We start from the raw sequence: 22,275 nt of genomic DNA on the forward strand, positions 1-22,275 counted from the left end.
ATGTTTCGTAGAGCACCAAGTGCTCCATGGAGCACAGCTTGGGAACCGTTGACTCTACTGTAATTTACTTTCTTCCCAAACTACTGGGTTTTATTAAACATGTTTCCATGTAAAGTACAGTGTCCCAGGGTGGTGCTTATAGAAAACATCTATGCTGCATTTTGCTTGTAGTTGTGAAGGCTCAGACAATGATTGGCTGAGCTGGTATTCAGGAACATTCCAAGGGCTAGGGAATCAAGCTATCAGAATTTTTGAACTCCAGTTTCTGTAAGGGAAGGGAAAGTTGTCAGTGTGACTAAGATTAAAACCTCACATGGGCCCTGGGGACAGGAGAAGTTTGTAGGGAGGGATGAGAATGGGAAAGAGCCACTAGAACATAAGGAGGCAAAGAAGCAAAGAAAAATAGGCTTAAGGAATGGTGCAGAATAGACCACAGACTGAAAACAGGAACTTGAGGAAAGATGCCTGAGGAAGACAGCAGATGAGTAGTATCTTGGGGACATGAGGCAATAATGAACAAGGTGGAGGTGCAGGGAAGGCTAAATTTCAAACTATAAATTGAACTAAGTGGCCAATTCTTTGGCTGCTTAGTTTCAAATATGCATCCAATTATTTGCTCCTATTCAGTAATTTCTTACAGGAGCAGGTGTCCCAAACCATCCTGAGTTACTTAGCATACACAAGCAACTAATTTACTTCACTGAACAAAAGATCTGTTGCCATCACTGAGAAACGAACAGGGCTATCTTCACCCACACATGTGCACAAAAGAGTGAATGCAAATCTCTGTAAGGCAGTGTCTGGCAAAAAGAGAGTTTATTCTGTACAACCAGCTTCATACACTGGGGGAGTGTATGTGCACACTACGTAGATTGACTCAGAACTAAGTCCCAATTTATTCCATAGGGCTTACTTCCAGGAAAGTGTCCTTGGGATTGCAATCTAAAGATATAAGCAGCAGCTCTATATTTTCTAATTCTGGTTTTCTATAGAATAGATGCTTATAGCTCGATGATCGTGCAAAAAATCATTTCAGAGTGAAATGAGAAACTGGAGAGGGATATGTGCTGAAAAACCTTGTACTAAATAACAAAGGTGGCCACTAGACAAGCACTCATTGTTTACAGGCAGAGTCCTATAAAAGGGGAATAAAAAGGGCACAGTGATGCAGCCTTCTGTGTTGCGTTACTCCAGGATGCATTTCTCCGTGTAAAAATAATAGGAAACAATTTACTTTCATTCCAACTTTATGATGATAATAAGGGACCAGGAGAAGTAATGTTCCATTTTAGAGGCATTATATAGCTCTCTTATCAACAAACAACAGTTTGGTCGATTTGCTTCAACATGTTTCACGTACCCAACGTTCTTCCAAGGACAAGCATAATGACACTCCACATGAGAGGGAATGGCAAAGAAAAATTACCCAGTAAGAAGGAAAACAGAACAAAAGAACAAAGAAAACACCTGGGGTATGATAAACGGAATGTAGCAATGATACCTACTGGTTCTAAGAATGGATATTAGAAAGGGAAAATGGGGTGGCACTTACATTCTCATATTGCTGGTCTTGTTGATAATTACAGATTTCCCAGTCTGATCTACATTGTGATCCATGCCGAAATAAGCTGCTACTCTGTGCACCAGCATTCGCTGATATGATGACATCTGGGGGAACTTTTTATAATGATTACTGGAACAAAAACATCAGATGTTTCAATAGGATGCATTTCTGATGCAATGGAACAATAGACCTCAACTTCAAAAAGGCACTTTACACTAACCCTCATTAATTCAGCAATTGATATGCCAAATTACAGAGCATCTTGTTATTTTTACTCATCGAAAGAATACTTTGGCCATCATGCTAACATTCTGCAAGTACCAGGTCATTGATTTACATTTTAATTTTACCCAAATTGAATTACTAAGCAATTTTCTTACAATATTATTATAATTAATGTAGAGTAGAAATAAAGGGGAATGGTGCACCATTGGGTTATACTTGCCCATTTATACAGAAGCAGGTGTTATCTGACAGCCCAGCTAGACATGATGTGGGAGACTGGGAAGCATAATCTCCCACACATCTCCATGGTCTCCTTGAAGTAAGGGCAGGGGATTTTTTTGGCCATCAAGTCCAGCTGACTTACGGCAACCCATGGCGGGATTTTCAAGGCAAGAAAAATTCAGAGGTGGTTTGCCCTTGCCTGCCTCCATGTCATGACCCTGGTATTCCTTGGAGATCTCCCATCCAAGTACTAGCCAGGGCCGACCCTGCTTAGCTTCTGAGATCTGACAAGATCAGGCTAGCCTGGGGCTATCCAGGTCATGGCAAGGGCAGGATACAAAAGTAATAAATAAATATTCATTTATTAAATTTGTAATGTACACTGATACTGTGCTGCCAGCATTTATTTCAAAGGGGGTTGTGTAGATCTTTTGAAAAGAAAGAAGGCTGCATTGGGATGGTGAAAGTCAAGATCACACTAAACATGATACAAGAGATCTGCTACTGGGTTTTCCCACATTTTTCTTTTTACACCAAAGCAGCTAGAGGGGGGAATAAAAGCCACCAGAGGTTCCAGCGCTGGGGAGGGGTTTTAACTCTACTCTGTGCCATTTTTCCAATTTAAATTGTATTTCAAAGCAGACTTCTAATGAAACCCATTTTGTTAATGTTTGGCGTTTGCATATTGGAATGGCCTAAACCATTGTGCTGCAGATGTTTGCAAGAACATGATGTCAAAATATTGCAGAACACTAAAGGCCATGAGGAGCCCCGTGGCGCAGAGTGTTAAGCTGCAGTACAGCAGTCAAAAGCTCTGCTCACGACCTGAGTTCAACCTCGACGGAAGTTGGTTTCAGGTAGTGGCTCAAGGTTGACTCAGCCTTCCATCCTTCCGAGGTCGGTCAAATGAGTACCCAGCTTGCTGGGGGTAAAGGGAAGATGACTGGGGAAGGCACTGGCAAACACCCCGCAAACAAAGTCTGCCTAGAAAACATCGGGATGTGACGTCTCCCCATGGGTCAGGAATGACCCGGTGCTTGCACAGGGGACCTTTACCTTTTGAAAGGCCATGACTGAGAATATCTAACACTCAACACCCCCTTAACCCACCAATACTGAAAACAGCCTTACCTGTTATCACTAATAAAATCAATAATTTCCTGCTCCATTTTCATCAGTATCATTCTATCCCTGTGAATGCAAAACAAAATAATTCAGTTTTTCCACTCTTTTAGGCCACAACCATGGTAGTAATGCTGGACAGAAATTATGACCAAAATTAGAATTCTCAAGGAGGGAAAGAATTTTGTTTTACAAAAATTAAAATTCTCAGGGGGAAAATAATTTTGCTTTGTTTCTCCATTGCTGCTTGTAATTGTTGAACTGAGTTGGGAATGATTCTCCCATCAGCAACTGATTTGAATAGGATTGTAAGTAGCCACTTTGAAAGCCATGTTTGGGTGAAATGCAGATTAAAATATTATAAATTCTATTTGAGTATACATTTTAAAGATCTATGATACTGTACAGAGGAAATATGGTCTAGACGCAAACACAGCCATGAAATGTTTGCTTGGCCAAAAATTTTAAAATAAGGGGTGCTGTGAGGACAGGTCAGTTAACTTCTCCATTGGTATGGGGCAGTAATCTGTGATTTCTACCTATGTGATGTTCTAAAATAGTCTAGAATAAAAGTTTACTCTTCAGCAAAAAATGACTGGTCATCTGATTACTCTGTGATAATGTATTCATCTCTATTTGCCAATCAAAAGAACTGGAATGGTGTAGAGATTAGAATAGGGTTGCCAACTCCAGGTTGGAAAATTCCTGGAGATTTAGGGGTAGAGCCTGGGGAGCACAGGGTTTATGGAGGGGAGGAACCCAGCAAGGTATAAAGGCACAGAGTCTTCCCTCCAAGACAGACATTTCCTCTGGGGGAACTAATTTCTCTCTGGAGATCAGTGGTTATTCGAGAAGATGTCCATCTGGAGGTTGGCAACCCAGAATTAGGAGCCTGAGAAGTGATTTGGAAATTTCCTAGTGGAAATCTTAGTTCAGACTGTGGCCTACTTTATAGAACTGTTGTAACGAGGACCAAAATAATATATGTGGAGCACTTTGTGAAATGCTGTTCATCGACACTTGATATTATTCAAATGTTATGATTACTATAATGAAAGCTATAATCATTAAAGTATACCACGCTACAGGCCAAGGTGCATAATAATATAGCCAGTTGAACATAATGACAGTGACACAATCTAGAATGAACCACAGGACCACCTCCCATGCTTCTCCTGTCTTTCCATTTTGCTGTACAAATTCTCTCAGTCAAACATGGTTGCCAACCAACCAAAAGAAACCCCAAACCTGGCCTGGCCATTTTTTTTCTTTTTACTTATGAACCACTTCAGAGAGAAGCAAGGGACAAGGCCTAAACTCCTCAGTTGGTACAGTTTCTTTTAGCTATACCTGTTAGGCAAATTGATCTCTTTCGACTTCAGCCTTGGACCTGTCAAAAATGACCATACTCCCCCTTTAGACCTATCAAAAATGGTGGACTCTAGACTCTGATTGACAAAAATCATGGTTCCTGGCTACACCACAGTTCCTGCTCTGGTCTCCGCCACCAGGACCTATCTAGGCACCAGGAGTTTATATTTCAAGAGCTGGAACCCCTATAGCTGACCCTAACAACCATTAATCATACTGTTAGAAATGTTGGGCTAATCTGTTCCTTAATGCTTAATCACGGTGAAGCAATTGGAAGCATGATGCCTGCATTAGTCCCCTGACCTCTAAACAAGAGAAACAAAAATTCCCAAAGCAATCACACAAATTAACTGAACTAGAAGCTATAAAACAAAAAGACCACATATGAACAATCTTGAATAACTATGAATGACTGTCTACTTGAGGCCCTTCTCCACAATACATTATTTATGTTAAGAAGGGTACTGCCATGATTGTGACAAGTATTCATTTAGGGTGGAGTTGATGGAGTGCATTCAAAGGGGCTGTAGCAGCACACATTTCAAAGCTGATACCTGTCTGCACTTGAGAAACACTGATGCAGCCTGTTTTGAGTCATCAGATGCTGTTTTAAAATGGCAGGTGTGCATGCACATGTGCGTATTAAGGCTAAGGTCTCAGATAAAATAATTACGCTATGGGAAACTGCAAAGGCTACAGAGTACATGCTGATTTTTATAGCGGCTCTTGCTAAAGTCAATATGCTTTCATAGCCGTAATTATTATTTCCCACCCCATGACCACCACATTTTCCAGAACGAACACCGCATTGCTCCCAGTTGCTAAGATCTCAAGCCATACAGAAGCGTGATACTTACCTGGGATTATTCTTTAATGTGTTAACCAGAAATTCGTGCAAATCTATGCCTGTTGAGTCTGTATATTCCTGGCTGCAGTCTGAAAAACACACATTACTAATAGTTTCATTTCTTAAAAGGTATAAAAAATTAAAGCCATTGTGTGAAGTAAAGTTTCTTCCCCTTCTCCAGCTGCCTGATAAGAATTCCTGGTGCATGCAGGCTGTGACTTACATTATCAAAACTACCCCAATGAACAGTGGGAGGGGATCCATTCTTTTGATTTACTGTACCAACAGCTACAGGCACCGTGAACATCTGGATATCCATATAAAGTACTGTGCTTTAGAAAAACACAATGGATGTACAAATCCACTTTAAGTCTTTCCAGTTCTTTCAAGTTGCCAATTACAAACTTAATGAGCATGTGTGCATGTTAATTGTCAAGTGAATCCTAAGTTTTAGAAACATACGTATTTGCCTGGCCAAATGTAAAAGCGTTACAGAAAATCCAAGCAAAATAATGCAGAAGACCAAACAACTAGGAGGATTAATTTTGGCATTTGTATATCCACAACTTGTTTTGTCCAGGCCACTTCAGGAAAATTTATTACTTCTGGAGTTGCCATCAAGTTTCTCCAAGTTTCAAGGTAAATTTGTAGGTTTCTGCTCTGAGAACTTTCTCAGGGGGTCTGGGGTCTGCAGATGCCTGAAGACAGAAAGTCATCTTGATTCAGTCCAGCTGCAACCATGAGAATAATTTTTTTCTCTGCATTCTTCTATAGCACAGTTATCCTTTTGGATAATTCAACAAAAAACACTCATTCAGTAAAGACTGGCAGAGCGTTATGCAGGTTCAATTCTAGGCCCAAACTGTCAGATACTGAAAGAATGATCTATTGTACTAACAAAAGCCTCGTGACATGCTGAGAAGTGGCAAGGTGTGAATGTGTGTAGGAAGCAATGACTCCCAACGTCATTATTCAGAGTGGGTTTCCTGAACAGCCAATAGTCTAAAACTCCATAAAGAAAATCTTGTCCGTGTGATACTGCATTCACATTATTGTTTGAACGCTGAATCATTACAAACCTATCAACTATCTGTTGGTAGTCTGACTGCATATTTGTAGGTTTCTGCTCTGAGAACTTTCTCAGGGGGTCTGGGGTCTGCAGATGCCTGAAGACAGAAAGTCATCTTGATTCAGTCCAGCTGCAACCATGAGAATAATTTTTTTTCCTGCATTTTTCCTGCATTCTTCTATAGCACAGTTATCCTTTTGGACTGCATATTTTACTTGTGCCACTTATTTTATACGTGGGAGGCAAATATAGGTTTGCCAGGTCCCTCTTTGCCACTGGCAGGAAATTTTGGGGGTGGAGCCTGAGGAGGGCGGGGTTTGGGGAGGGGAGGGACTTCAATGCCATTGAGTCCAACTGCCAAAGAGGCCATTTTCTCCAGGTGAACTGATCTCTATCAGCTGGAGATCAGTCGTAACAGCAGGAGATCTCCAGCTAGTACCTGGAGGTGGGCAACCCTAGGCAAATAGGTGGGCTAAACCAGTTTCCAATAGGCGATGTGCACTCTCCATCTGTAAAAAATAATAATTATTATGGAGACCATCCCTCAATCAAACAAGGGTGATCCATATATGGCAACACGACCATGACTGCTGCATCAGGCGCTTGTGTTTGGATCTCTTCAACTAGATATGCAAAGGTCTGCAAGAGCAGGGAATAATCTCCAAAGCCAGCAGCTCTGGTTGTGTGTACAGATCCAGAAATCTACAGATTCAGCCACTTTCACCCTACCCCACCCCTTTCTCTGTGTGAGCAAGAAAGGACTCGTCAGTATTTCCCATTCCAACCACCTTCTGATATTCAGCAGTGTTTCTTGATCCATGCTGAAAATACCAGTGAAGCTTTTAAAGTATACTGAGCCACTATCACTGGCACAGCACAAATGCATGGCAATTTTTGCACCTGTAGTTTTTATGCAATATTTTAAGTGGGCTTTTCCACAATCACACACGTATCTGTGTCCTGAGCATATGCATGCATATACATACACACACGTGCCATATGAATGGTTTCACAAAGTGTAGGGTCCCTAAATACAGAACTAGGCCTGCTGACTCATTATTTAGCCCTTGGTAGAATATCCAGGATGAGATATGATCTGGAGGAAGACTCTGGGTCATGAATTCCCCCTCCAATACTACCCGTGCTTTCTTTCCTAAGGGGAGAAGGTAATGAGGGAATCAGGAGAAAATAAGAGGACTCTTCTCTCAGTTATGCTAGCAGATAAGAATCAAGAGATCACTTTTAAAGTCACCAAATTTGGATGGATAGCCTATAAGACTAGGAAATCTTGGGTAAGCCATATATAGGCTTTTAGGTATAATTTTTATAAAGATAATGTATAATTCCATGAATCTACCATTTTAAAATGTTACATTGATCTTATTTTATTGGTCTTGGATTGTATTAAATAAATTTATTTATTTAGATTGAATGTGGGATGTTCCAGATCACTTGTTAGCTTTCTTCTATAGTAAGATAAGCAGGGAACAGAGTAAAAAGTAAAAGGTAAAGGTCCCCTATACAAGCACCGGGTCATTCCTGACCCATGGGGTGATGTCACATCCCGACGTTTACTAGGCAGACTTTGTTTACGGGGTGGTTTGTCAGTGCCTTCCCCAGTCATCTTCCCTTTACCCCCAGCAAGCTGGGTACTCATTTTACTGACCTCGGATGGAAGGCTGAGTCAACCTTGAGCCGGCTACCTGAAACCAACTTCCATCAGGATCGAACTCAGGTCGTGAGCAGAGCTTGGACTGCAGCACTGCAGCTTACCACTCTGCACCACGGGGAACAGAGTACACAATCCCCCCTCAAAAAAAAAAACCAGTGCTGGTTGTATCCCAGAGACAATAACAGGAGCCAAGTAATGAACAAATGGATCCAGTGTTGTTAAAGCACAACAATTTCTCGTCTTTCTTCATATAATTCTTTATTCCAATTTATTTAGCTCGCTTTGTGACCCACCAAACTGAACCAAACCAACCCGCCACACATTGTAGTGTTCCAGGTTCCTGATAATCCCCCTCCTTTTGCAGTTCCAGGCAACCAGCCAAAACAGGAGGTTCAGCTTTACCTCTGCCATATGTGGTTTGGGGCCTTGCTTGAAGGAGTGGGTCAGAAATGGTGCATGCTTGGCTTAACTAAATGCATACTGCAGATGTGCCACCAATATTGTGACAACCAATACACATACCACAACCCCACAAACATATACAGGATATATAAAATATATGCACAAGCCAACTCAAATACACATACAAGCATATATGCTCACTCACATTAAAAATGTCTTAATATGTGACTATGATAAATGACTAAATAATGACTTAAATATTTTTGTTCACCTTTTGATAACATTCTTATCTTGGGTTTTTCACTGTTTCTATCTTTTTCTTTGTTTTTATCCTTCTCTTTTTCTTTTTCAGATTCATCTTTACTAGATTTATCCTCTTCTTGTAGGCTGGGGAAACTTGAAAGCTGTAGTTGTATTGATTCCTGTTGAAAAAAATATAATAATTTAGGGCCAGATTTAGGAAACTTGGCATGGCTTCCAAACTGCATTATGAAGTGCACGCTTAGAAAAGCTGAAGCCAAACATTATTTGGTTAAAAAAAAACTTTATCTTAAGAAAATAATAGTGTACTCTTGAAAAATTTTACTTCTTGATATACATTTTAGATGATATCAGTAAGGATGAGAATTTAGTCCTGAATAGATGAGCATCCTGAATCTAACTAACTTGCTTTAAATTATTCTGATTTCCTTGCAATAAGTTCCATTGGATTCAATTGAAAGCACTCCTGTTTAGTCATGATCAGTGCAATCCTGTTTAGTCATGATCAGTGCAATGTTATAGTCTAACATTAATTTCAGTTGGCGTAGACTGGAGTAACTCCACACAGGGTTGCACTGAAAGAGCTGCAGCTAAAATCTATGGGTCCAAATAAGTTTCACTGAATGGACAAAATGCATTTTGAATTTTATTGGGGGGAAACAGCAACCTCAATCTCTGCACACGTAGGCTGAAGTAAATTCAACTTAAATCAAAGTTTGGAATGGGTGGGACTTCCACTAGTAAATGTTTAGAATTAGGAAGTTAGAATAGGTCACTCTTTAGTTTGAATAGTTAATGTTTTATTCTAGGTTATGTGCGCTCTTTTAATAAAAACCGACTTTATACCTAAAACAGACGCCAGATAAATAGGAAAAAGCATGTGGCTTTGTTAAGCCTAACTTCATTTTTTAATGTAAATTTATTTAAAATTTCTAAAATTCTTCCACTTTGATCCTAAATATTTACTCAGAAATTTGCTGTGCTTTCTACAGAGTGCAGAACTTTGGCCTTACAAACATTGTGCTAATTATATTACTTTATTAGCAGTTCTTAAAGATTTGATTTAAGAAGTGTTAATGAGCAAATAGCTCAAATTTCCACACTTCCTGGAAATATATGTATTGCTGAGAGCTCTAATGTCGTTAACATACTACAGCCATCAACAAACTCATTAAAATATACCAGAAATGTTAGTTCTCAAGAGAAAATATTGAAAAATGTAAATGTTATGAAAAAGGTACTAGCTGTTTTTCTCTACTGCACATGAACACACAGACATATCCTAGGGCATAAAAATGCATGCTTAACAGTGCAATCCTATGCAGAGTTACTCCAGTCTAAGCCCACTGAAATGAATGGGCTTAGGTTGGAGTAACTATTTAGGATTGCATTGTTAATCTCAATGAAATCAATGGGGCTTAAGTGAACATAACTCTGTGTTAGAATGTAGCCCTTGACTTTCAAATTGCAGCCAATGAATGAAAGTCATGGTGAATATACCCTGGGTTAATGCACTAATACCTATGTACTAAATCGCTATCTTAAATGCCTTCCAAATAATCGAACTAAATGGTAAAGGGCAATCATGCTATTATTTCTTCAAATAATGCTCTGCCACCTTGAGTATTATACCCTGAAGCCACAGTGACTGTTATAGTGCACTTGCATTTTTATAAGAAATGGAAGACAGACTTTACAAACATTCTAAAACAAACATATAAGCATCCAGTATATTCCTTGTGCTGTACACACAACAAACCATTTCTACATATACATTGCAACTGAAATAAAGCACACACAGAGAAGTTCTGCAGAGTCGTAAAAACAATCTATTGTTTGGTTCTTATATTCATTTTTATTGATTTTTTTTCTCAATAGTAAAATTACAACGTTGATAAATACATTCATACAAGGTAAGTGTAGCAAACAACAAGTGATGTTCAATTTTGCGATAGTACACTGATAAAACCAATCATATAACATTAGAGGCAACATTCCTTTTAAAGTAAGGACAGAGTGTGCGATCAGGTAAGCTTTCAAGATCAAGTAATACAGGTAACAAGATTTTTCCTACACAGGAAAATCAAGGCAAATTTTCAAATATAATACAACCATTAGGTTTGTAATACAATCCATACTCTGTTGTACTGGCAGTGTACCATACATTCTGATAAACCCTGTGATTTGTAAACAGCTAAGAAACTTGTAAAAAAAAAGCCAACTTAACTCAAAAAAGTAAACAATTTCCATTGGCACAATACTTCCAATATCCTTCAGCCAGTTCAAGGAAGAAGACATGGGTCTAGCTTTCTCAGTGCAAAATTTATCAGCATTAAAATCAAGGGTGTTTTCCTATTCGATTTTATTAAATGAAGCCAACCATCCATAAGAAGCAGGATTGGAGAATGTTTTAATCTCTGCACTCTTCACAATACTGAATTCTCCCCGGTACTTGACCAAACAATGGCAGGCACCCAATGTAGTATGAATCCCAACCCTCCTCTGTCTAGCACTAAGGGCAGTTTAGAAGAGGTATTTGCCCTCAAACTTGCTAGTTTTTGTGACATATGACATTTCTTTCTCCTTTGAAGAGAGTACATCAGAAACTGCCATGCAACATTTATACAATGTGATATTTATATTATTCTCCTTTTCGGTCTCATTTAAAACGATAGAAAACACAAATAAAATGCAGAGCAAAAGCCACAAGTTTCTAATAATGCAAGTTGAGCCAAAGCCTAGTGTTGTTGTTTTTTCAAAATGTCTACCTACATGGATAAAACAATTTGTCTATTGTCCTACTGCATAAATGTCAATGTAGAGCAGCGAGAAAGTACAAAACCCCCACAGCTCAATAAGATATGGGGTAGTGGGTTTTTTGGTCTTTCAAAAAAATAAAACTCTCCGTGGTAAAGAGTTCAAAAAGGAGAGTTTAATTTGCTCCAGTTCAAGTTAATAGAAGAAAGTCCTAGAAAGTACACTTAAATGCAATATTTGTGCTAACAAAAGTTAAATCTTTCATTCTCTATTGCCTCTCTCTCTCTCTCTCTCTCTCTCTCTCTATGGCTAATCTCATTCTCCAATAATACATCTGAGTCTTTATGTAAAAAATACTGGCAGGAAACTGAAAACAGTTTGAGGATTTTGTTTGTGATCTTGTTAAAATTGCTTTTCTAAGCAAATGGAATGAGAATGCGAGCCTTTTACGATAAGTGTTACGAGAAAGTTTTGCAAAATTCTGAAATCTGTTGGATCAAATTTTCATGATTTGATTAAAAAAATGCTTCTTTGGAATAAATGGTATACAACACCAATACAGACTAATTCAACTACATGCTTTGCAATATTGGGAAATCGGCAGCAAGAATCAGAAAAATGAACCATATTGAATACAATGCAGTTTTTCTCGATCACTATGATTTAGTTGGTCAAGAATTTAGATATTACTATGAAATATGTTCAGGGGAACTGATACATAATGGACCTTGCATGACCTAGAAGCCAGAGTGGACTCAGTACTATGCCTGGTGTAGTCTTAAAAGAGATAGCCTTAGAGAAAATAACAATTCTATCTTTTTTTATTGTTTCTTTGTTTGGATTTTTAAAAAATAATTAATCTGAATTCTTTTGAATTCTTTTCCATTTGTTGAAATTTTCAGGGGCTCTGGAAAAAAAAGAGAGCAAATAACACCCTGTAACATACTGTAGAGCTACTCATTGATTTCAAAATAAGTACACGCTAAATACCAGAAGACTTCATAAAAAAACAAGAGCACTCTTCTGTAAGGTGATTTCGGCTTCCCAAAATCAAGAAACGCCTTTAAAGCCCAAATATGCCATAGTCATGCAAGTGAAAGGGAAAGTTAGCCATGCAGCTAATGGCAACTAGTTTAGATACCTGATTGTCAAGCTCTGTATCCAGACGAGGGTATGATTCTTCACAGACAGCGAGACTCCGCACCAGTTTCCCCTTCCCTCCTGACTGAAATATATTTAAAAAAAGAAATCACTTCTGAATGCTGATGTCCATGCGCACACTAGCCTTCTACACTGCGTTTCAAATATATAAGTAGAGACCATACAGTAGAAAAAACTTTGATTGATATGCATGTTTTTGTTTCCAGAAAGGGGTGGGCGGAGATGACCAAGGGTAATATAGCCACAGGGACCATTGAAAATAAGTCATTTTCTATGTGTAATTTAATATAATTCAGTTGTTGCAGTCAACATGCAAATGTTAATCCAATGAAAAAGGGAATAAAGTCTATCACAATGAATTCTAACTAGATTACTAAACTTTTGAATTGGATAAAATGTGCCACTATTAGAAAGAAAATCTTGGCTGACCATCTCATTCTACTTTGGGACTTGGTTACTTCTCTGAGCTTTGGGAACTACCTATCTGTACAGAAAAAGCATAGCACACAAAATCACATGCTTGAAAAGATCAGTTGCTTTAATAGTGGCAGAGGTATAAGAGGAAAATAGAAGCTAATAACTCATGAAAGCCCACTGACTTTATAACCTCATGAGAACCAAGAGTAGCATGTTAAAAAGCATGAATCAGCATGATTTTTTTTAAAAAAAAGCATGAACAAGTTTTTCTAACATACATGCAATGTTTTATCACAAACCCAATTCCTCATCACTCTGAGGAAGCAGTTGGAAACTCTACCTTGGCTCTCTTTTTCTGCTGGTTCTGGTTAGTACCTCGTTTCTGTAAACAGCAAGTAAAAAATTATGCACGACTGTGGGTGGAAAGCATGCATAAGAAGAAAAATAATATCTTACTAACAGTAAAATAACAGAATTTCACATTTGTACAGTACCAGATCCATGTGATAAATGCCAAATAACTCGCTAATTTGTGGTCCAAAGAACGACTCCTTAAGAAACCTTTGCATTAATGTAATTGGTAAAAACAAAACTAAATTTCCAAAGAGGTAAAACAAGGGAGAACCTTTTTCCCCTTCCGAGTTCATTCCCATTTTATCTTGTTACCATATTTTAATAAATTAAATTTTTAAAAGCCTGATATTACAGGGTTGTTTTAAAATATTTAGTATCATAAGAAGTTGCGGTTAGGGATAATGGGCACCACTACAAAAGTTCTATACATAGTAACACAGACAGAAATCTCTGTCCACTTCTCTGCCGGAAAGTGTTCCCAAAGGGGTTCCTTGCAATCGATACACTGATCTGAAGTGTATGTGTGGATGGATGGATGGATGGATGGATAGATGGATAGATAGACAGACAGACAGACAGACAGACATGTTTTTATTTTAAAACCTGCTCCACATAATATGGCCATTCAACAATTCTAATAATATAATTATGCAATATGAATGTAACTGATAGAAATGCTAACCTCTCAGAATGAAAGAGAAAAGCAAAGACATGCAAATCCAAAAAAGAAAACAACAAAGAAGGTATAATGAAACTTAAGGGGGGGGGGGAATAAAACACATCTGCTTCCCCACAATACAAACAAAAATATACCCATACCTGGTATCTTAACAAAAAATGAATGTCCTATTTTCTTATTCTTACCTGGCCATTCTCGTCTTTTTCATCTACCTCTGAGCTTTCGGTTTTATTATGGATGCAGTTATCTTGCTGAGAGATGCCTGTGTCTTGCTCATTTCCAGCCTCCTCTGCTTTCCCTTGCTCAGACATTCTCTCAGACAGAAATTAAAAGAACACAATTTGATGAACTGGAAGGTCAAGACATAAAAAAAAATAGTCAGTGAAATCTGCTGTTTTGTTCCCATGAGAGGTATTTTTATTTCCTTCATGATGAATTAAGAAAGCATAATAAGAAGCTCCAAGAATTTAGGGCACTACGAACCAGCAGAAAAGCGATGGACTGAAGTACTCCAGATGAAAGTTTAACTGTGCAAATGCAAACAAGTAAAGCATCTTGCTCCTCATGACAAAGAATACAAGTATATCAGTGTCGCTGCAGTTCCTCACACTACCTTTTCCCTAACCCTCAGCTGCAGAGGCAGGGATGGAGAGAAATTACTTTCCCAAGAAGCTGCTGGTCCAAATAAATAACCTTCCCATGTTTCCAGGTTTGAGGGGGCATGGTGTAGGCTAGAACCTCGACTAGAATGTCAATCTATCTTCAAAAAATGCTGCAAACTCTTATCAGTCAGTCAGTCCTCTGTGTACACATGAAAAGGTTATAGCATTCTCTACAAGAAAGGAAAAAAAATAAATTTGGTTGAAGAGGTTATAATTCAATCTAAACATTAAGTCTAAATTTGGCAATAAAGCCTTCGTGGTCAACGTTTCTACGCATCAAAGTGACAGCTCCATTATAAAAAATCATAAGCCTCTTCCAAACCCCATGTCACTCTCCAGCACTGTGGACATCCTCTCAGAAGCCCTTGGCAGGGTGGCTTTGATGAAGGTATCTTAACTGCACGGCATTGCTCTCGGCTCACAATAGTCTGTTGTACAGAAGCTCAAAATGGCTTTTCAAAGTTAAAGCCTATTATTATTTCCCCCCCCCCTCTAACCATAAAATACCCCTCTGACACTTTCCCTACTGATTAGTTGTCAAATGTATCTCATGAATAATTTAGTACTTTTTTGTGCTCCCCCGCCTTTAAAAAAATAATAATCTTTTTTTTAAAAAAATATGTGAAGTGGAGTAAAGGAGTTATCTCAAAACTGGTTTTGATATTTTGCCCATCTCAAAATTTAATGGTTGTTAGATAAATCTGCACTTGGTTGTGTTTCTTTTTACAGGTAGCAATTAACGTTGCACAGATCTTTATTAAAGCCTCTCTTCTTTGTTTATTTTAAAGGGAAATACAAAGTATATTGAGGGCTTTTTAATTTCAGAAAGATCACAAATGGTCCTGGTCCGTAATTAAAATTTCGAGTGGAACATGATTTTGCGAACAACTGACACAATGATTTATTTTAAAACTTTGCTTATTCTGTATATCCTTTTATGTGAAAATCTGGTTAAACGTTGCATGATTTAAAGATCAAATAAAATGAATCAGTTATTTCTGTAAGGTATTCTGTTACACTCTCAAAACATTCCATTTTTCCCCTCCCATAACACTTCTGTCTCCAATTAATTTTTCAGATCATAGGGCATTTATATCTGAAATTAAGCCATTCCTTTTCACAAACTGAAATATAATTAGCATGGATTCTATGTCTGAATCTAGTTTAACCTTTAACCCCCTTGTTTGGCGAGTATTCAAGCAACGTCAATGCACGCAACCCCTCACAGACCTGATGTGGACTTATGAGCATCTTATTTTAGGTTCCAGTCCCCCCCCCACACACACACACACAACCCCCACCACTTTCTGCCATTAGCTATGTAACAAAGAAGCCATTTACCTTCAGTGCTGCGTTAATTCTGGATGCCTTTCTATCAGTTTCTGTTGCTCCTCACTGGTTAAATCCACACAAGTGATCAATGACAACGTGAGTCCCATGACCCCATTAACAGTTCAGAGTGCCAATCTCCATGCTGTTGCTTCGGAGAGTTTGACAGATCATCGTCATCATCAACCTGGCGGGGAGGGGGGGAAAAAAGACAAAAAGTAAATACCAATCATAATGGTTATAATCATGGTAGGGTTAAAAGATAAAATAAATAGAGACCAGATTTCTAACACTAATGACCAGCTTCAAGCAAATCACTTTCACAGCTTGATGCGGCTCCACCTGTCTCAAAAACTGTGTGCCTCTTCTCTAATGAAGGCTAGAGCCGGCTGTTCAAGTCATAACAGCTCCTACGCACAGAGCTAAAATTAACAATTGCATATTATGTGCCGAAGATTACTCACTTCAATTTTAACCTTTTTAGAGAATTCTGGCACTTTGCATTTTTGAAAAAAAAAAGGCTCATCTGTTGGCTTCAATGGAAATCAATATTGTCGCTAAGAAAATATAAATGTCTACTCCGTAACTGGTTTCAGTTTTGAGAATTTTTTTTAATATTGACATCATTAGCAGGTATAAATGAGCTGACTTCAGAAGGTAGAGCCGCTAAAAGGGCAAAGTGGGAGTTCACAATTCTGAGGAATAGAAATTAGGGAGCATTTAGAATAATGTGGGCTGTGAGGGGGGGAACAGGATTGCTTTGGGAGAGAGACAGAAGGAACGACTGCTTCAAAAATGCATTACGCTATGTTTGTAGCGAATGTTGGTACCAGATGGCCGTTTGGTTAAAAGAAAAGTGAGAGGTTAAAAGAAAAATAGAAACATTTACAAAGTACTGAAATACCATGACTGCCTTTTGGAGATCTAGTGTGGGCAGTTGCCTGATAATCCTATAAGTCAACCACCAAAATCAGCATTTAGTAAAGTAAATACCACGTATCATCTAATTCCAACACACAACAGGTTCTAATGGACTTGGGGATTACATGGTGAACAGTTGCAACAACTGCAAATCGTATTAATTCTATCCTTATACACAAACAAGCACAACAATTTATTTCAACAAACGTTACAAATAAGACTTTATTTTTTTAACCATAGTCTATATTCTCAGTATGTTCAGTTTGTGAAGCCTTATATTTCAAGTATATAATAACCAGGAGGTAAATATATCTCTCTCACTCTCTAATGTTTCATGCGTAACAATAACAGAAATGTATCTTTCTCCTTGGAGTTTAGCAGAAACTCGTTCATAGCAACAAGAACATTGTCCTCTGAGACAATACTCAGTACCAACACTGGGTGTGGTCAAAATGCTCTGTGAACAAGCCAACTGCAGATAAAATAGCTCAACACAGGCTATCCTTTCACACTACAAATCTCCTAAATAGCAAGAAAATAAATTAGATGCTTTTTAAGTTCCAAAGAAAACAACAACAACAAAATACCATCATTGTCTCATTCTAGCTATGATAAGAGGAAACAAGGAGAGAAAAATCATTATGAAAAAGGTACAAAGAGTGGAGTCACAGAAAAGAGAAAATTTTGTCAAAAGCTTCACAATCAGTTAGCATGCCACTCCAGAATTCAACAATCTTTTCTTTCTAATGTGCTACATCACGGCTGCTTGAAAAATTTTCAAGACTACGAAAACATAGAAAAGACTGAAGATCCTTTGCTGAACTGGACAAGACACAATTCTATTTGCCCCAGCCCCCCCCCCCAATGAAGATACAAAACACCAAGCATGGGTTCAACTTGTTTATTTACTTAACTGTAGTCAATTTACGTAAATGGATGATCCACGGCGCTGTTTATTTCAATAAGCTGATGATTTTGAGGGCGCACTGCACTAGGCATCCACATGGTCTGAGTTCTGGGCAGATCCACTCTGGCTCCAAACTCGACAGGCATTTTCGCCAGCCTTGCTTATCACCGCCTGCACATCCCTATGTGCAGAGAGGTGTTCACCTTCATCCCCCTCCTCTGACGCTCAAAAGATGCCGCTCAGCACCAAGGGCACTCCTTCACAGCGCACCCAGCCACAAGCCATATGATGGCCTGTTTTGGACACGCCCTCCATCATGAAGAAGAAGAGTTGGTTTTCTATGCCGACTTTCTCTACCACTTAAGGAAGAAACAGATAAGTGGCTTATAATCACCTTCCCTCCCCCTCCCCACAACAGACACCCTGTGAGATAGCTGGGGCTGAGAGAGCTCTAAGACAGCTGTGACTAGCCCAAGGTCACCCAGCTGGCTTCATGTGGAGGAGTGGGGAAACAAATCCAGCTCACCAGATTAACCTCTGCCGCTCATGTGGAGGAGCAGGGAATCAAACCCGGTTCTCCAGATCAGACTTCACTGCTCCAAACCACTGCTCTTAACCACTACACCACGCTGGCTCTGAACATATCTCAGGGTGCTTGTCTATTAACCCTACCTATCCCAAGCAACCTGCCCTATTCCTGCTAATTAGTTGTGGCCTAACCAGTTATTAAAACCAGGTGGGAAACAAACCCATCACACAGGAACAGCATGGTGCAGGCAAAAAAGAAGCTCCTGGCACAGCCAGTTTCCAAGAACCCAAAAAATTCCTGCTCAGCCCTGTAGAGCGACCACCTAATCAAACTCGTGCTGCTCCCAGGGAGAAAAGTGGATAAAAATCAGTAGTTTTTTTTTAAAAAAAAAAATTAAAAATCACTTTTTAAAAATTTAAATCAGATTTTTTAAAAATAAAATGCTTTTTGAGGAAAAATCTATTTAAAGATAGTTTTCTATTTAATATACATTATAGTCCAAAGTAGGGATGCTGATTTGGTAAAAACCAAACAAGAATAATACCGAATAAATGCAAATTGGGTAAAATTTGGTTTCGGGTTTACTGAGTCCGCAAAATCCAGGAGGTTGGCAAAGCCAAATTTGCCATTCCTCAAAAAGCCGGATAAAAAGCCGGCTTTTTCGGGAATGTCTTTCCGCGGCTCCTGGGGGGGGGGGGCATTTTTGCACGTAGAGGTCCCAGATTTTCAGGGTAGCTATAAGGTACTCTCCTTGCAAGAACTCCCAAGGTTGGTAAAGATTGGGTCAGGGGTCTGGAGTTATGGGGTCTGGAAGGGGTCACCCCCATCCTCCTCCATTGAAATGCATTGGCAAAGTGGCTGTGTTCAGATGCTTTAGTGTGATACATTGTATCTCTATGGAGGAGCCGGGTGAACTTTCCCACCGTTTAAAGCCCGGCTTCTCCATTGAGATACATTGCAAAGATCACACTAAAGCATCTGAACACAGCCACTTTGCCAGTGCATTTCAATGGAGGAGGATGGGGGCGAGCCCTTCCAGACCCCATAACTCCGGACCCCCTGACACAATCTTTACCAAACTTGGGGGGTTTGCAAGGAGAGTCTCTTCTAGCTAGCCTAAAAATATGGAACCTCTACCTGCCAACATGCCTCCCAGGAGCCGTGAAAAGCAGCAAAACGGGTTGAATGGGTTTAAATGGCCAAATTTTTCAGGAATCCTCAAATTAAAGCCGGATTTTTACCTTTACCTGTATAGGAAATTCGACATTCGGGTTTTCCCAGAAAAAAAGGCCAATAGACCCGAATCCAAATTTTCCTGATTTTTTTTCAATAGCCCTAGTCCAAAGGTTAATCATCATGAAATAAGGATTAGTTCTTAATTATATAGCATGAAGCTGTATATTCATGCATTTTTTTTAAAAAAAAAGGTAAATAAATTCCATTAATCTATTCACAATGTCACGCTCTTCCAGAAGTTTCTGTAAGATTATTTTGGGCAATTTTTCCAACTAGAAGATATTATCACAGATGCTTGGTTTTGCAGTTCTCAAAACAGTGAATTTGTGTCGGCAGAGAAATCATGTCTCTTCTTCACAGCAACAATGTTATAAAATAAACATACAGAGTTGAGAAAAAGACCTGAATCCCATTGTTTCTTTGCAAATCTATGTACACAGAATCAACCCCTGACCTCTTAAGTGCTAAGTTTCAAGACATTCAATGAATAGAAGATTGTTCAGAGTGGAATAGATCTGTACAAAAAGCTACGTGTGAGGAAGGAGGGGCAAGCAGTAAAAATGAAAGTGAAACCTTTTGAGCAGAATACTCCACAAGTAGGGCACAAGTAGGGTTGACAACCTCCAGGTAGTAGAAAATACAGCAACTATGACCAAGGATATTTTCCAATGTTAGGTTATAAACAAATGTGTAGTAGTCACATAAATTAAGTTGCAAAAGATTATTTACGAAGAGGATAAATATAAAAAAAACCATGAACTAAACATGTAACACAAATGTAACAATAATAAACAGCAAAATCTAACATAAATGCTGAAATTAGCAGCAAGCACCACTGCAGCGCAATACACTCCTCATACCAAAAGTGGGAGTAAAGAGACCTATGCGAATTGTGTCAGTCAACTGTAGATCAGCCAAAGCCATCTCCGGAGTGCAGACGATGTAAATAGCCTCCAAAGCACAGATGCTGAATACCTCCCAGATGTTTACACTCCAGTGACCAAGCAAGAAACCACGCAAAACAGGAATCTGGTAACTCTCTGTTTCATACTATCTTAGTCAGTTGCCATTAATTACTCTTCAAGTTAACTTCAATGACATATAAAAACAGTGGTTTTTTTCAAGTAGACTCCAGAAACATTACTAACAATCTTTCCAGAGGAAACTCAATAAGGCTCTGGAGATCTCCTGCTATTAACAACTGATCTCCAGCCAAAAGAGATCAGTTCACCTGGAGAAAATGGCCACTTTGGCAATTGGACTCTATGGCATTGATGTCCCTCCCCTCCCCGAACCCTGCTCTCCTCAGGCTCCACCCCAAAAACCTCCCACCAGTGGCTAAGAGGGACCTGGCAACTCTATCCACAAGTCTTTATGTAGAAAACCATGACTTAAATCTAGCCTTACTGAGTAGTGATTTAAATCAAATCTACCCTGTCAGGGAGGGTGTAGGCATGGAGCTGGGAGAAGAAGCACCCAGGGCAGGGGGGAGGGAGTGTACCATGCGGCAATGAAGCCAGGCGTTGGTGGCCCCAGAAGCAGTCGCCACGACACCGCCACATGCTCGCCCGCCCCCTGGCCTTGCGTGCACCTACTGTAGGTGCAGTCAGATGCAGCGAGAAGGCTGAAGGTGAGAGGAAGCAGCAGGGCAAAAGAGCCAGCTGTCCTCATTGGACTGGCTGCTCTCTTCCTCTGCAGCCAATGGGCCTCACACTTCATCTGCAGCAAGTTGAGGACCACGGCAGATCAACCCACAGCATAATTTGCTGTAAATCTTGCTTTTCTTGAATCAAAAGAAGGGCAGTCAAATTCCCATTTGGTCTGCTCTGAAACATTAACAGGTCTATAATACACATGGAATGCCATCACATTCTATTTCACTGGTGTATCCCCCCCCCAAAAAAAAATTGTATAAACACATTTCAGTCTGTAGCCTGATCCTTGAACTTGTTCTGTAGCAAAAAAAATATTGACATGATCGTGAATGATGGATTCCAGACACACTATTTGAGCATACTGGTATCTATGTAAATTTTTGTGACTAGTGTCCCACCATGGTGTAATGGTTAAGGTGTCGGACTAGGATCTGGGAAATTCAGGTTTGAAACCCCACTCTGCCATGGAAACTTGCTGGGTGAACTTGGGCCAGTTACACACGCTCAGTCTTGAACCGGCAAGTATTTAGATGGGATATCTCCATGGACTACCAGGGGCATGACGCAGAGGCAGGGAATGGTAAACCACCTCTGAACATCTCTTGCCTTGAAAACCCTATGGGATCGCCATAATTCAGCTGTAATGGTGGCAAAAAAAAAAAAGTATCCCAGGTAAAATAGGTTAATAAAATCCTGGACATTCTTGTCATAAACCAATACGGATTACGTATTGATAGGGTTGCCAGGTCCCACCCTGCAACCTGTGGGAGATTTATGGAGGCGGGGTTGGGGGTGGCAACCAGCACAATCTACGCGATGACGTCACATACAGTGTAACCAGAAGCACAGCTTTCCCTCCGTTTCCTACTCATGAGCAGTGTTACTCACGAGTAGTGCTACTCACAAGTAGTGC

At 39.4% G+C, this 22,275-nt stretch overlaps 1 protein-coding gene across 4 annotated transcripts in view; it reads right to left on the reverse strand.

Moving 5' to 3' along the window:
- ARPP21 (cAMP regulated phosphoprotein 21) overlaps positions 1-16,478 on the reverse strand; it is a 156,092-nt gene extending 139,614 nt beyond the window's left edge. For 3 of the 4 annotated variants that reach the window (XM_056856990.1, XM_056856989.1, XM_056856988.1), the window contains exons 1-8: positions 16,127-16,301; positions 14,309-14,472; positions 13,431-13,472; positions 12,654-12,737; positions 8,766-8,916; positions 5,362-5,440; positions 3,143-3,202; positions 1,553-1,693 (exon numbers count right to left, since the gene is read on the reverse strand). In XM_056856990.1, the coding sequence (XP_056712968.1) occupies positions 1,553-1,693; positions 3,143-3,202; positions 5,362-5,440; positions 8,766-8,916; positions 12,654-12,737; positions 13,431-13,472; positions 14,309-14,434 (683 nt within the window). In that variant the 5' untranslated portion in view covers positions 14,435-14,472; positions 16,127-16,301. Of the gene's footprint in view, positions 1-1,552; positions 1,694-3,142; positions 3,203-5,361; positions 5,441-8,765; positions 8,917-12,653; positions 12,738-13,430; positions 13,473-14,308; positions 14,473-16,126; positions 16,302-16,407 lie in introns of those variants that run through there. The other variant, XM_056856987.1, reaches the window with a different exon arrangement.
- Positions 16,479-22,275: the final 5,797 nt, after the last annotated feature.

The sequence above is a fragment of the Euleptes europaea genome, chromosome 11 (genome assembly GCF_029931775.1).
Source record: "Euleptes europaea isolate rEulEur1 chromosome 11, rEulEur1.hap1, whole genome shotgun sequence".
NCBI lineage: Eukaryota > Metazoa > Chordata > Lepidosauria > Squamata > Sphaerodactylidae > Euleptes > Euleptes europaea.